General features: G+C 33.6%; 1 protein-coding gene across 1 annotated transcript; it reads left to right on the top strand.

Annotated features, from left to right (window-relative positions):
- The first annotated feature begins 649 nt into the window (after positions 1-649).
- Positions 650-11,899, top strand: LOC137398382 (fibrinogen-like protein 1). Its single transcript, XM_068084490.1, has 9 exons — positions 650-760; positions 4,010-4,163; positions 4,609-4,739; positions 5,649-5,718; positions 5,976-6,194; positions 6,302-6,438; positions 9,395-9,512; positions 11,108-11,251; positions 11,757-11,899. The coding sequence occupies exons 1-9, from the start codon at positions 650-652 to the stop codon at positions 11,897-11,899; spliced, it is 1,227 nt and encodes a 408-aa protein (XP_067940591.1).
- Positions 11,900-16,136: the final 4,237 nt, after the last annotated feature.

Here is a 16,136-nt window from a genome sequence, read left to right as displayed (position 1 = left end):
GGAATGGCCTTCTCTATTGCTAATAACAATACACAGCAATAACGTCCATGTATTCACACTATTTAAAACAAAAGTAGACCGAGTAAGTAATCTTACACCAAAAGCCAGCAATATAACTTACACCATATGTGTTTTGCTTTATTAATTTGTGGCCTGCCTTCCTGCTTTTTTACAGAGCACAACCAGTACAATATGATCTCAGTGGGTAACTACAATAATGTTATTCAGAACAGACCTTAAAATACCCAATATAACTTTATTTATGTGAATATTCATATACGGCAAGTATAGCTCCGTTGGTAGAGGAGTTCACTGGTGACTGTGAGATCCCAGCTCCCTTACCTGCTTACCTAGCTACCCAGTAGCTGAACCAGGACAAGACTGTGATAAATGGGCTACTGATTAAAAGGATTAAATGGACTCGGTCTAATAACATGAACCTAATGGAGTGCTAGTTCATGAGAAAACTTAAGAAGTTGGGTAGCATCTGTGAATGAAAGCTTGTCCTGAATTGCCTCTGACAGCTTAACAACTTAATGTATAGATTAACAATATAGTCAGGAGACAGATTATATCTTCACTAGATGCAGCTAGAAAACAGAAGACAAAAGTAACCTATATCAAAGAGGAATGTGTGTCTAAGTACACCATGGATAGGATGCATACCTTGACTTGTGTTGACTCACTCATTGATAAAGACACGGACATTCAACTTGACACCCTTGATATAAGGAGTGAGAGAGCTGCTACTGACCTCATGGTGAGAGTTTAAGATCGACTCGAGTTCCTGCAATTTCTGCTGATTTGTAGAGTTCTACAATTATTCTTCTTAGCATCTCTTTTACTTGCTGGTACCTCCTAGCAAGGTCACTGCAAAGTGCATTTAATGTATAGAAATGTAAGTATGTTCAAGTGTATGACATCACAACTGGTCCATACTCTGGTAATTACCGATAGTAGAGAACCAAGCATGCAGAAATGATCTAATTGTTCCTAGGAAACATATTGACAAATATCAAGCAAACATTCACTCATGGTCAGAGTTGGTAAGGACGAGTGAAGGTCAAAGAATCACAACAAATTTAAAGTGAGCTACCTAATGAATAGCCATTTGATATTATTTTGCCCACAGGAAAGGAAACTCTGAAAATAAACTTGCCTAGCAGAGTGTTAAAGGAATTGTGATAGTACTTGATAATGATAAACTCAATACTTCACAGACTGCAGCAGGATGACAATACCTTAATCAATTACACTCCAGTATCTGATATTAGTGAGAAAGACTGTCTTATGGAGATACTGAGCAAGTTGGAGCAATTATGGTAGCTTTAGAGGTATTTCCTTTTGTTGGAGAATATCAAATGGGAATTATGTGTGTATTATGTAATTATCTAGCATCTATCTGCTCTCTATCACCAGTGTACATAATGTAAATTAGGGTCAGCCTAAATTAGTGAAACGTAACAAATAGTCATTTGAAATTATTTTGCCCACAGGAAAGGAAACTCTGAAAATAAACTTGCCTAACAAGGTGTTAAAAGAATTGTGATGGTACTTGATAATGATAAACTCGATACTTCACAGACTGCAGCAATATGGTGACAATACCTTAATCAATTACACTCCAGCATCTGATATTAGAGAGAAAGGCTGTCTTATGGATATACTGTACAAGTTGGAGCAATTATGGTAGCTTTAAAATTATTTCCTCTTGTTTGAAAATATCAAATGGGGAGTATGTGTGCATTACGTAACGACCTAGCATCTTTCTGCTCTCTATCACCAGTGCACTCGCTATGAATTTTGTCATAATTTTCATCTTCGTAGCATGTAAATAATTTCAAACGCTGCATATTTAACTTTTTGATGTGATTCAAACCACAGATTTTTTTAAATCTTTGCATCAACAAAGTAGTACTGCTTAAGAAATGTGTCTTCCATTTTAGAATAAAACAAAAATTGAAAATACCAAAATGCGAAGAAGGACACAGGCTATAATATCATCACAGGTCAATTACAAACAATAGATATCAACTGGTTGAAATATTTCTGTGTTTCTCGATGTACATTTATTAGGAGATCTTTGGCATTTCAGAGCTAGCTAGCTAGTTAGCTGGCTAACAAGCTCTGCTGATACCAAGCTAACCAAATTATTCAATAATACAAGTAGGCAGAATTTCACCCTTTGAACCCAGGCAATACTTGTTAAAGTGGTTCAGTAACACGGCACAATTTGTCTAATAATGCAATGTTTTTAAGCTTTCATAAAATATATCTAAATGTTCTCATGATACCAAATAACTTTAGCATAACACTAACAAAGTCTACAAATACTTACCTAGATATGCTTGCTTACCTGGCATGAAGTGGCCACATATTTTTTTGTTTTCCTGAAGTATATTTGCTTCGGAAGGCTGTTTGTAAATCACCCAATTTTGCGTAAATATCAGCAATTCAAAAAGCTTTTAATATGGCTAATGTATGAAATAAACAAGTAATTATAACATGCAAAGAAAAATTTTTTTTTTCGAAAATTTACTAAAAGTAAAACTATGTGTGTAATTTAATCAACTCCTAAAGGATCACCATTTATGATAACAAGTAGGTGAGAGTGTTAGATGGATAACACTGCTCATAACTTCTGCTGAATATACACATCAGGAAACATGGGTAAATCTAAACAAGGTAGCAAATGTTCAACACAACTTTCTTTGAAACCTTTTTAATCCTTGTAAATACTGTAAATTAGCCTAAGAATGATGATCATCATCATCTATCGAAGACCTATCTATAGAGATCTTTAATTTCAAAATTGCAAATCTCAAATATTAAATTTATAAATGTATTAAAAAGGAAGCCCAAAAGGTGAATGTTTCTGTTAGTGATGAATTAGGGAGAAAATATAGGGAAAAAGTTATGTAGGTGATTGAGTATGTACACACAATAAACATTCGATTTTCAGTAATAAGGCGTAACACTAGCACCATATTTTCCTTCGATTGATAAATGCAGATACAAAGTTAGACACCTTTTGTTATCAGCAGATGTGTGTAAGCATGTTGATACATCATTAAAAGCTATAGTCTGAGATCTTAATAAATAGTTAATATTTGTAGCCCATGATAACTATGTACTTGCCAGTAAGAACAACATTTAAAGTTAGCAAAAACGTTTGCACAGCATTCATTCAAGGCCCATTAATGAACAATACAAAGTAATTACATTAAATACGATTGTAATAAGGTATTGCATAATTTTTTTGTTTTTTTTCCGTAAAAAGTGTTCTGCATGTTTTGCCGTGCAAGGGTTCTGTTTACAACTTTGAGTCATAAAGTCAGAGTTATTCAACATCAAAGAGTAGTTAAATTTATTTTACATTATAAAATTACATTTTGCTACAAATATAAGTTACATCTGGCCCTTTGAGGACAGCTATTATGCTGATGTGGCCCTTGATTAAAATGAGTTTGGCACCCCTTCTATATCATAAAGCACCTGAGCATGGCAGTATTAAAGACGAATGTTTAATTGTAAATATTCTGTAAAAATTCTATATTAATGCTATAGCCTAAATACATCAATGAGACTTGTAGTGTTTGCAGTGTAGTTGGATAAAGCTATAACCAAAGCATATTCAATCAGTTTGAGAGACTCATTTTAAAGAGTAAACTAAGAAGAAAGGTTACTGCTAGCAACGGATGATATTGTCGACAGACTTCAATGCTAGCCATAAATGTAAAACAAATTATCAATATTTTATGTTTTCCGCAGACACAGTTGAGATATACTACTGATTACGGCTTGTAATCTTGAAATTAAAAACATTGGAAATCTATTTTATATTTTCTGTCAAATTACAACTGCTGTAACATCAAAGTAAATGTGGTAAGAAGACAGTTTTAAATACAAGAGATGAAGCAAGTCGCTGACGCACTACTATTGATTTCTAGTTTTGACGGAACAGCAACTTAAGTGCAGAGTATCTACAGTTCATTTGGGCTGTTTCCAGCGAGCCAGCATGAAGTTTCATTTAACTTATCCTAACTTTATTCTACTGATCATCACAATATTCAGTACTCCAGTGGCAATGGATGAGCTCTATGATATCATCAGAGATGTTTCTCAAGATCTGCTCACCAACCACACTAGTTTTGAGACAGCAGGTAACTTTCACGATCTTAGACAGCTAGTAACTTTGATATGTTCTAACGCAAATTTCTAACGAATTATGTTCTGATGCAAATATGACATTAAAAATCTAAATGTGTATTTGTTGTGTTCTACATGTATTTGCACATTGCCATATCGCAACTTGGGATATCACAACTTAGGCTGTTGCATCTCTGATCGTTATTTTTGACTAATATTAAAATTTAGCAATTGGTTTTTACATGCAATTTATCTACAGAGTCATTGTATAAAAGTTCAGACTAACCCCAAGTACCTTTTTCTAGTAGAATACTTGGCTTAATTACAAATAAAAAACAAATATTAACAAAGTAGCATACACTGAGGCATAAATTAAATGGCTCTTTTTATTTTATATAGGAAGTTTTTCTCTCTCATTATGTGTGAACCTGTGTACCGCAAGCCCTACTTGCCTGTCAGCTGTGAGAATCAGTGCATCCGGAGAATGTAAGTTATTTTCTTCAATCCTGCATGCGCTTCCTACTGGAACAAAAACTGGGCTGACATACATCAAAAAGAGAAAATCTGATGCGGGAAAAACCACAACAGAGGTACATATGGACATGTACTGACACCAGTTTCTATATGCCCTGTGTTTGAGTATAGGGTGAAACTTTTTTAATTGAAATTTAATACCTATTGATATTTAACAGAATCCCTGAACAATAAATATTATTTTTAATTATTAACAACTTGACGCTCAAAATATGAGGACTAATCGTAAACAAATTTTAGAAGTTTTAGATGTTTTAGTCAAAATGTAAGCTTTTTCTAAGCATTGATTTAAAAACAACCTTATATGGTAGTTTTGCTCATAAACCGGAGGTCGATAAACAGAAATTGCATGCTGGGAAGCTTCATACAAACATACACACATACCTACGTACATACATAAGTACATAGAGCACATACATACATAGAGTACATACGTACATATGTATTCTACATTTTGTACTTTAAGTACATACATTAATCCGGACCTGTAGCTACTACATAATCCCAAATGACTGGTTCGAGTAGCTTCACACGTTGCTGTAAACCTCTGTTCTTACAAAATCTCCGAAACAGATTTACTATAAACTAATGGAAATAAATTTGACTTGTAATGTAATTGAGCATGTGCTGCAAGATGCTGTATAAAATACTAGGTTTAAATAAACACACTATATAAAAGGGTGTGAGGCAGCTGTCTACTTGACATGCAAATAAAGATAGGTCCACAAAACAAAGATAGGTTTACAGTTCAAAGCCATCCTTACTCGTTATTTATTGTCTTTTGAGGTTATATATGCTCATTCAATTACTAAATATTTTTTACTTCAAAAAATTAAGCACTGAGTAATACAACGCAGTGCTGCTAATAGTAAATGAACAATAAATCAAATGCGTTTGAATTTTGGTCTTTTTGCTTGAAATGTGTTCTTGAAATGCATCTCTGCTAACACATACAAATGTTATAGATGCAAGGTTTCTGTGGTACAGAAAAGACTTCTACATGCAATGCAGCTCCATCGCCAAGAGTCTATCAAGGTTAGTATGCAAAATGAAATAAAAGCAGATAAAGAGATTTTAACAAATGGTTTACTACAAACAATTGAACATTGTCTACTCTTGTTAGAACACTTTGTTTACATGTATATTGTTTTAAAACTTCTGTATTGTACCAGCCCACTAAGTCATACATGTTATATGGTCTATTAAGAAGAAATATGAATTAAGTATATAACTTGAATTGGGACTAAGGGTTACCCTCATTTGCATAATTATGTTTCCTGTTTGTACTTCAGACTGTCAAGATGCTTTTGATAACGGAGAAAGAAAAAGTGGAGCTGCTTATACCCTTCATACTGACCCTGAGTCTGCACCTGTGTTAGCTGTCTGCCAGTTTGATGATCAATCTGGTTGGACTTTAATCCAGAGAAGATTAGATGGTACCATTGATTTCAACAGAGGATGGGATGAATATGCTCGTGGCTTTGGCAATATACAAGGAGAATACTGGATAGGTAATCACGACATACATTAGTGGCAATTTGCTATCAGTGTTTTCATTGGTATTTTTATGTTAAGTTATCTGTATGTATTTTTGAATAAAATTTATATATGTTTATAGGCCTGGAAAATATTCACCACTTGACAAAGAAGGACCAGAAACTGAGTATATTTCTTGAAGACCATGAAGGTCAGTCAAAAACAGCCAACTATTCTTTATTCCAGATAGACAACAAAGAGAGCAACTACCAACTTTTGGTGAGTTTTTTGAGATCCTACTGTATTCACATATTCTGCTATATTGTGTAAGTTCTGTTATTTATGAACATCATATAACTATGACATAATCATGTACAAATAATCAATTAAGAAAGCAACTGGACATTAGTAATCCTATTGCCTAACCACGAGTCTACAAAGGCTTTTACGATTCATAGCTCTTACATGTACTGTATATTGCAATCTCCCTGCTTTGCAATTACTCCTGCTAAATTATGTATTAATTTAAACTTTAATAACTCTATGAAATGCGATGCTCTTTTGTGTTTTAGAGAGTTTCTATTTCCGGCTTTTTGTAAGGTTCCATCATAAATCATGGTCAAGGCTTTTTATGCGGACAACTGTATTATCTCGAGTAGGAATTATAGCCTCTACATTCTCTCTGTGTTTTATCAAACAAAGACAGCCTGATGTCTCCTTTTTACATTTGAATTAGTATCAGCAGGTTTCAGTATTGTCATATTCAAAGTTTTGATGGATAGCTCTTGCTGCAGCACTCTGAAAGCAAGTATGAAAAGCCTGCAGAACAAAAAAAGATGGTAATGCATGAAAGAAGGCTAAAAAGCAAAAGGTTTCTAGCAACACAAAATAATTTTTTTCAACTAGATCACAATAAGCTATTTAATGTGTGAACATTCTTACATGGAAGTCGATTGAGACACGAATGCAGTGAATTGCAAGTCAAATGTAGATCTACTGTCTGATTAGGTAAAGTTGTTTAAAAAACCTAGCAAACATCCTAAACCTATTAATATAATTCATCTTTACCGCTCAAAGTTTTTTAATAACGCAGAATATCTTAAACAGATGCAACCAAACAACTTGCCTAATGAAAACTAGGCTTATAAGTCAAGTGAAAGTTGCGAATACGGAAAGCAAGCTCATGGCGTTTTATAGAGAACCATGGAATGGCAGTTACATCGAGAGTGCTATTGGTCAACCATTTAAGCTTTCTGGCTGAACCCATCCAACTTGCATAACCACCAGTACATTGCCAATCAGCAAAGAAAAACACCAAGATTTGCAGGTTCTTGAACGATTTTGCAAATTAGAGAATCAACAAGTGGTTGACAATCTCACAACCAGTGATGTTGAGACAGCAGAGAGTGAAGAAATTTAGACATTGTAGTGAAACATTAAACTGCTCTTAATTACTGGTTGTGTTACTGTACTTATATTATATTTAAACATAGTTTAAAGTAAGAAAAATACAATTTTTATTGAGCAAAACCTTTGTAATGCATTCAAACGAAAAAATAGGCAATGTCCGTTGCCAACATGCATGTTCATTTTTTACCACTGAATACCAAAAAAACTATATCCAGAGTTGAAAATGTTGTTTTATAGCTAACAAACTATTTATTTTTCAATAAACTTACTTGTCATAAACTGCAGTTATTGTAACATAAATAGTTTATTTGTCATATACTGTATTTTAAATGCATGATCTAGTCACAAAACTTAAAAGATAATTATCTCAAAGCTGTAAAAGTGTGACATCACTGATTTTTTCCATTGGGGTCTCATATATATATAACAGTCTTTATTGTGACTGTACATATTTGGTCTAGATCTGATATCATTATTAACCATTTCAATTCCATCAATGTACAAGTTGAGCTTTCCGTTTAAAGTCAGCCATTTTAATAAAAATTGCCTAATTGGCTGAATGATATGTATACAAATTTTTTCATTTCCAATTCTATAAAGATAATTTTTGTTATATATATTATACTGCCATTACTTTAACCAAAAAACAATAAAAAATGCAATTTATTCATATCGTGCTTATTGATAAAGCTAAGTGAAGGTACAACTGCTACAGACCTGCAACGATCTTGTACAAAGCCCCTTACTTTTACAAAACTTTTCTGTTATCATCATCTGAAACAGCGCTGTGACATTCATGAACTGAATATGTAGATAATTCTGAGTCTAAACGGGCTATACTGTCATCAACAGTGGCTATATTATTGCTTCTGCAAGCACCTCCTGTGTAAAAGCCATTTTGGTTTTTACACAGGAGGTGTATGCAGAAGTCATAATAACACTAAACAGTTCAAACTCTGGAAAGTAAAAAGTGTGTGTTTTTAGTTGAAAATTCGCAAATAAGTATTTATAATTGTTGCTACATGCTCAATGTATAGAGAAGTCTTTGGACTACATTGTTGATATCGTAAAAGTACTAAAAAACGTTAGTTATTTTGTCAACGAATTATAAAAGTAAGTTACTACGCAATTGCTGGGAAGTCCACATGAAAACGCATTTTACAGTTGACCATAGCCTTCGCATAAATGTGTATACGACAATTACATAGTTAACTTGTTTTATAGTGAAATGGTTGAACACCGCAGATAAATAGGCCGTCTAAAATTCAACTGAATCTTTCCACTTGTAGGGACTCTTGATGTTATGTTTGTATACTGCGGTTCAGCACAAGCACATAGATTTCACTTTGAGATTGTCTTTCTACAAATACTTTCTAAAGGACTTTCAGCTGAAATGCAGATTTTGCAATAGTTCATTTATAGGTACCACATTGCAGAGAGAATATACATGTACCAATAGGTTAAGTGAATGCACTTACAACTCCACACACTTATAGACAAATCATTCTTTCAGATAGCTATTCTATTTGTATATTCCACATTAATGATGCAACACTACATATATGTAATGTTTATATACTTTCTAACAGACTATAAATGGGTATTGTTATTATTTACATTCATTACTTATTGTAAACCAATACTATTTAAATGTACATTAATGCAATAATCATTTTCGCAAATATTTCTAATGACAAAGCTACATGTATGTGTTTGTTAACATCCCTTGGTCTTAAAGTCAAGTGTGGGTAGAGTTTTCACTTTATGCCATCAGAATGCTAATTGGGTATGTTTTGTTAAATAAGCCTACATGTCTGGTTTATAGGTAAGTGGCTACAGTGGAGACGCCGAAGACTCTCTCTCTTATCATCATGAACTTGGATTCTCTACCTTTGACTATGACAATGATGGTAGCTCAGGAAGCTGTGCTCTCACTTACCAAGGTGATCATAACAAAATCATACAGCTAGTTGTTTGACATAAAAGTGCCATAAATTTAATCCTAATAAACTGCAACTAAGAAGACATTTCGAGATTTCAATATCTTTAACTTTGACAACATAATTCACGTCAAACTATGGCAATAATAAATTCATTTGAGATAGTATGAAATATTTGCTCCTTATGTAGATAAGTGTGAGACTTTAGCGAATTACATTTTCTCTACATAACAACTCTTATTTTCTTCATAAACACATATTGTGATTAAATGCCCTATTATTAAATACCCTATTTTTTAACATGTGGACTAAATGGATAAATTAGTTACATTTAACTATGTATTCGATAAAACTAATTGGCAGAAAACACAGGTATTTTAAAAGTTCCTAAATTGTCCACCAAATACATAGATTTTATTATGTTTTTCTTTACGGTGTAGGTAGACTACTTGTACCTGGATTTTAAAAAAATACAAAATATGTATGCAATCCAAAAATAATTTCATGATCAAGTATTTGGTATATAAATTCATGGTTATTTGCTAGAGTAGACTTGAAACTTATTGGTTAGTTAATAACAAGAAATATCTTAGCTTGGCAAATGGTTGTTGATACTTTATATAATTCATTTGACTATCAGCTCAGTTTTTAGGGGCTAAAAACGTTATATTCGAATTTATCAAAGCTAACTAAAAGGCCAAATCTTTATTCTGGTTTTAAGCTAAAAGGGTCAGGCACATATTCCCTAGCCCGTATTCCCTAGCCCAGATTCCCTAGCCTGGCTGAGCCGCCCCAACATTTTATGAATTTTTATCTCGAACTCTTGGTTGACTTGAACGAGTTTGTTTTGTCCGCTCCCACGCAATATAAATTGCTTTAGATAACTCGACCTCAACATCATTAAATCAAACAGTTATTTGCCCAAAAGCTTGCCCAAACTTGGGGTCGTTGTTATCATTATCTGCTATATATTCTTGATAGCGACTTTTATAAAGGTTTGCAAAAGGTCTAGTTTCACCAAACATCCGCTTGGCAATTGGCGATTGCCAATTGAAATCGTGAAAACCTTTAGATGAACTTAAGATAAAATCGGGAAAATTGATCTTTGTTGACACGCTCAAAAGAAAAAGATGTCTTTTTTCTGAGCGTTTTAACTGCAGTCAAATTTAGATTATTTTTATCTAACAACGTCCTTGCAGTCACATCACCTAAAACAAACCTCAAATAGTAGAAAAAATATTTTTACTTTCAGATAAAAATTTTCAAAACTACATGAAATGCCCTACGTGAAAGAAATCTGTTGGGGGAGGGGGGTACTTACACGGCCCCCTTCCAACTCCCAGCTTAAAACTAGTCACCTAACAATTGCCGCTCCAACCTGCAACCAGGGAATACTGGCCTGAAAATAGTCGGCTGACAAGTAGAACTTGGTATCTGATATTATATTCCTCCTTTAGGGTCTTGCTGATTTTTGCCTTTTGATTACCACTAAAGAGTTCAACAGTGGGGTATAGTGAATGCACTTAGCAAGATTTACCACTTGTAACTAAAACATTTCGCCAGCTTTAGCTTTTTCTTAGATCACATGCATATTTTAGGTGGCTGGTGGTATGACAGTTGCATGAGGGCTAATTTAAATGGAGTCTGGCATAAGGCCGAGGATGCTAAACCTTCAAAATTTGGAGTGGCTTGGTTTGCATGGAAATCGCCGTATTCATTTAAAACTGTGTACATGAGGATTGGTAATTGATGCTACCGCAAAGCATGCAGTTAAATAAGATGATATTAATATTGTTTTACTGGTATTTTATTTCTTCTTCAGATTTCTTGTGTACTTTGAAGCTGCTTTCTTCCAATTTCTATAGTTTTCAGATGATTCCTTGATTTTGTTTGACACAAACATGAGTACTAAAGCATTTGTTCTGTTTTTTGTGGAAAGGTGGTTCATCAAATAAATTTTGTCTTTTAATGTGTAGCAAACATTGTCAAAAGATTACATACTAGAAAAGGATTTTACAAACATGCATACTGGAAAAATCTCAAAAGATTGACACAAATAAAGTAAAACTCACAATACTTTATCATTTTAGGAACTTAAGAGTGGTGATGCAGCAAACGGCCATAACTCTACCTTTCATTTGAAGCCACATCATTATTGTTACTTGAAAGCAGTATTGCATTTTCTTAAAAGCAAAGTTTCATATGTATTTCAGACAATTAGGAATATAAAAGTTTGTATTTGTGTAGTTTGCTTACCCCAGCTCTACAATAGATCTACCCAACTTGAGGCAATAAGGCTGGCCTTCCAACGTAGCTTGCCTCTCCATGCTGGCTGGTCCCTCCATGCTGGCTGGTCCCTCCATGCTGACAAGCGTCTCCATGCTGACTAGCCTCTTAATGCTAGCTAGCCTTTCCTTGGTAGCCAGACCGACCGGCATTATAAGCACAAGAAAGCATGGAAAAGCCTTATAGAGTTTAGAGGATTTTATTGCTCATCATTTGACTGCGCAATATGTTGATTTATAAATATATTATATGCATTTACATACAGATAAATTTTTTGATTGTATGCAGGTGAAAAAATACATATCTTTGTATAGTTTTATGTTACATATAATACAGTCATACATCGACTTACGAGCATCATGCATTTGAGGACTTAGCTCGTAGTCAGTTTACTTGCATGTTGGTGCATTTTATTTACATATAGAACCATTAAATACCTGTTAATTGGCCTCTACACTCTTCAAAACACAAACAAGAACACTTGAAACAAAATATTGTGACAGAAGAATCCTGTTAGTAATTGCCCTAACTTACCACATCCTTTCAAAAAGCAACAAGTAAAAAATAATTCACTGAAATGTGATTAATTAAATTGTTAAATTAAATACCCGCAATATCAGCTAACGCTAGCATTTTCTGAGCAGAGAGAAAAAATCTATCCTTCAGTACAAAATTTGACTTTAATAAATTTGTATTCTAATGCACAGACTAAAAAGAAAGCTTTTTGACTTTAAAGAAAGCTTTAAGACTTGATGCAATTAAAAAGAATTTGGCATTCATTAGAGCTGGCGCGGTTAGATTGTCCGGTTTTGACCCACCGTGTCAGAGGTGACCAGGTCGGGCCACTCGACTCTTGGATCTTCCTATACAAAGACACGGGTAAGTTTATGCCTGGCCGAGAGGAGTAGTATTTCTCTTTTAAGCGTGATTGTAATAGAGTCACGCTTAGTCCTAGCGCAAAAGGACCAGGCGAAATAAAACAAGGTGAGTCAAGGCTATATTTTTACGTTTGTGATTTAACCTATAGTTTTTGGACTATAGATTTCACAATGTTTTTCGGCAAGAAATAATCAACATGGCGGTTCGTCTGGAAGTTCATGAAGAAGCCAGTCGTAAAAAGGGAAGGCCAAGTTATTTGTACAATGTGCGGAAGCAAGTTAGGCTAAAAAGAAGGGTCCACCTCAATACTATTAAGGCATTTACAACAAAGGCATCCTTAGGATCTTAAAAGCGTGTTTTAGAACTTTCAATCCAGCAAAGAACGAAAGAATGATAAAAAAAGTAAACAACCGACTTCAGCTGCTTTCATGTGTGAAAATCAAAATTGTCAGCAAGCAGTTTTTAATTTGAGTTTCTTTCACTAATACCAGAAATTTTAGGGAAGTGATTGATTTTCACTTTCAATTATGCAGGGCTATTTATTTCTATAATTGTTAACTATTTTTTAATTAATTTCTTCTTGTTGATTACAATAGCGGAGTTAAAAATAAAATCTGGAATAAAAACACTCTAGCCAAAGTCTATGCCATTAATCTATCACCTATTGAATAGTATTGATCCGCCAATGTCTAGCAATAAATTGTATATTGCATCTATAAACCAAGCCACAAAATATAATAGCTGGTGTGATAATGGGTTCTTTCATCTCAGGTTGATGTCACAACATTAGGCTGTAATAGAACTTTCTCTTAACCTTAAATGAATAAAAAATCGCTAGCGCTGACCCGGCCTTACCCGATCTTGGCCCTCATTGCTGACCCTGAGTCTGGCCTGACCATGCATTATTTGGTCTTTTTCTAGCTTTGCTGTGAACTGTGTAATTTACATTTGAAAATTCAATAAATTTTGTATACTATGACCTTACATAGCTCAAACTGATATTTATTTTTATTAATAATAATGTAAACTTTGTACATAAACTTTAATTTACATGTATACTACTAAAAATCTTTGACTATGTACAATTGTCTAAATAATATATAGTGTATAATGTATGAAATGCCTGAAAGCCTTCCTTTTGGCAGAGTCCAATCCCATGGCGTAGTGAACGCTAGTAGCATCGACATCATCGGAGATACCATAAACTTTCTCTGTATATTCAGTCTTCAGAGTTTACATCACTACTATCATTTGAATTATTATCATCTTGATCAAACAAATTATCACTAACAATTGTGTGATCAAATAAGTTATCATTTTCTCGTTTTGAACATTGAGCCAAATATTGACTGGTTTTTCGAACTCAAATCATCTAAAAGGAGTCGCGATTTCTTTAGTTTTTAGCACAAATCAACGCCTTATAGATAATTGTTTTATATTCTAATTCGTTGATCAATGTTTTGTCCCACGGCCAAACACGAGCGAAGCAATTGGTAGGGCGATTTATGATAATAAATGAACATGTGCACACAACTCCCGAAAATTATTCATCAACATTGTGATGAACCCTTGTCTTAAAATTTCATCAACAAATTTAACTATCGTTTTGTAGAGTCGTTAAAGTATAATAACGATACAAAACACATATAAGCCTATTTAAATATGTTACCAAGTCTTTGTAAACCGTCGGCATTATCTTAAAACTTACCAAGCTGATCGGATTATACACATATAGACAGATTTATTTGGACGAAAAACGTTATTAAAACTTGTTAAGCCTCACTTTTATCAAAGTTAAGATCGGAAATTGAAACGCCAAGCGAAAGAGAATAGAACGATTAAGTCGCGCACATTTCACGAAAAAAATAATGTGCACATTTCACCAGTCTATGGCATTGTCGAATTGCCGAATGTTTTTGTAACTAACGTAAGAGTACAGAAATCGTTTCATATTTGCCGATTTCAACGTAACTGACATTTTAGACACATTTGAGTACTTTGGTATTCTAACTGATGTCCAAAGCAGTGTAAGTAAAGGAAATGACGATGATATTTTTTCTAACGATTCTTATGAGATTATTACGATACTTAATTATGAGTTTGGATATTCTTCTTGATACTTCTTGATATTGTTAGCTATGATGTTTTGAAATGTAAACAAAATTGTGCTTTGGCTTTTTATTATTACTGTATTACTATTACTAATCTAGATATTCTCTTTAATACTATTTGATATTGTTAGCTATGACATTTTTAAATGTAAACAAAATTGTGCATTGGTTTTCATTTATTACTGTGTTACTATATTAATACTATTGGTTATTTTAATAATATAAGTGCATTTTACTTCTAATATTGCATTTCTCCTTTTGCAGGGGGAGAGATACAATCATATATTCTTTTCCTTTCATTATATCTGTTTGTTGTATATAATAACACCCACACCCAGTACATTACAGCTACCATTGCAGTTATCATATTGCACTGCAGTGCCATTTGACTGCTAATATTGAATTTTTCAACCATCAGTACACTTTGTTTTTTCCAGTATCACTTTGGTCATGGGCTGTATGACAGTGGAATTTCTAGTTGATAATATTTTAGTCTTACTAACAATTATATTTTTTATTAATTGTTACTAAGCGACAGCTCTATTATAAACGACTACCGAAAGCAACATAAAAGTTGTTTCCCCACGTAACTGACAAACAACATTCTTGTCGTTTCTCCAGCCAAAGGGTTAATAGTTTTCACAGCACTTGAAGGGTGGGCCAACTCCTAAAAAGTTCAACTACCATATCTCCTGGGTAATCTGCTGTAAACCTTACACTTTGTCGCGGAATATGCAACCGAGGAATCTGTGAAAATGAGCACAGAAATCAGTAAGTGGGACAAGCGAAAACTTGCTTACAATCCGTTCTCAAGTTTTATAAAGTTATTTCAGGTTATACGAGTCGTGAGCTCGAAACCTTTACTATGGATCTTATTTTTCAGTATCCAACTGCGGCTTCAGACAAACAAAAGGAAATACAGACAGACGAACACAACTTTAATTATACTAAAAATTGAACATGTAAATAATCAGATCTTTTGGCATATTAAAAATATTTAATAATGATATAAAATAGTTGTCATTATCACATGTTAGGAGTATCAAGGCTGAATAGAACTTGAGTTAAAGAAAGATGCACTAAAACTACTAGGACTGGCATCAGTCATGCAATGAGTGTTATGCAGGCAACTTGGGTTGTTGATAACAAGCTTAACCTTTTGCCACTTACATTTAGATAAATAAGTCTACATTCAGTTACTTTGAAATCACTTATATAATCTTCAAATGCTCATTTTCAGTACTTTTCCTTAATAAAGTTTGAGTTATTTTATAATTTCAGCCATACCAAATTTTAACCTACTCCTTAACAATTAGCTTGCCAGTTATAGCAAATCAGCCAAGGCAAACAT

This window comes from Watersipora subatra, chromosome 6 (assembly GCF_963576615.1).
Source record: "Watersipora subatra chromosome 6, tzWatSuba1.1, whole genome shotgun sequence".
Lineage (NCBI taxonomy): Eukaryota > Metazoa > Bryozoa > Gymnolaemata > Cheilostomatida > Watersiporidae > Watersipora > Watersipora subatra.
The sequence above is the reverse complement of the archived record's forward strand: the minus strand, read 5'-3'. Positions and strand labels throughout refer to the sequence as shown.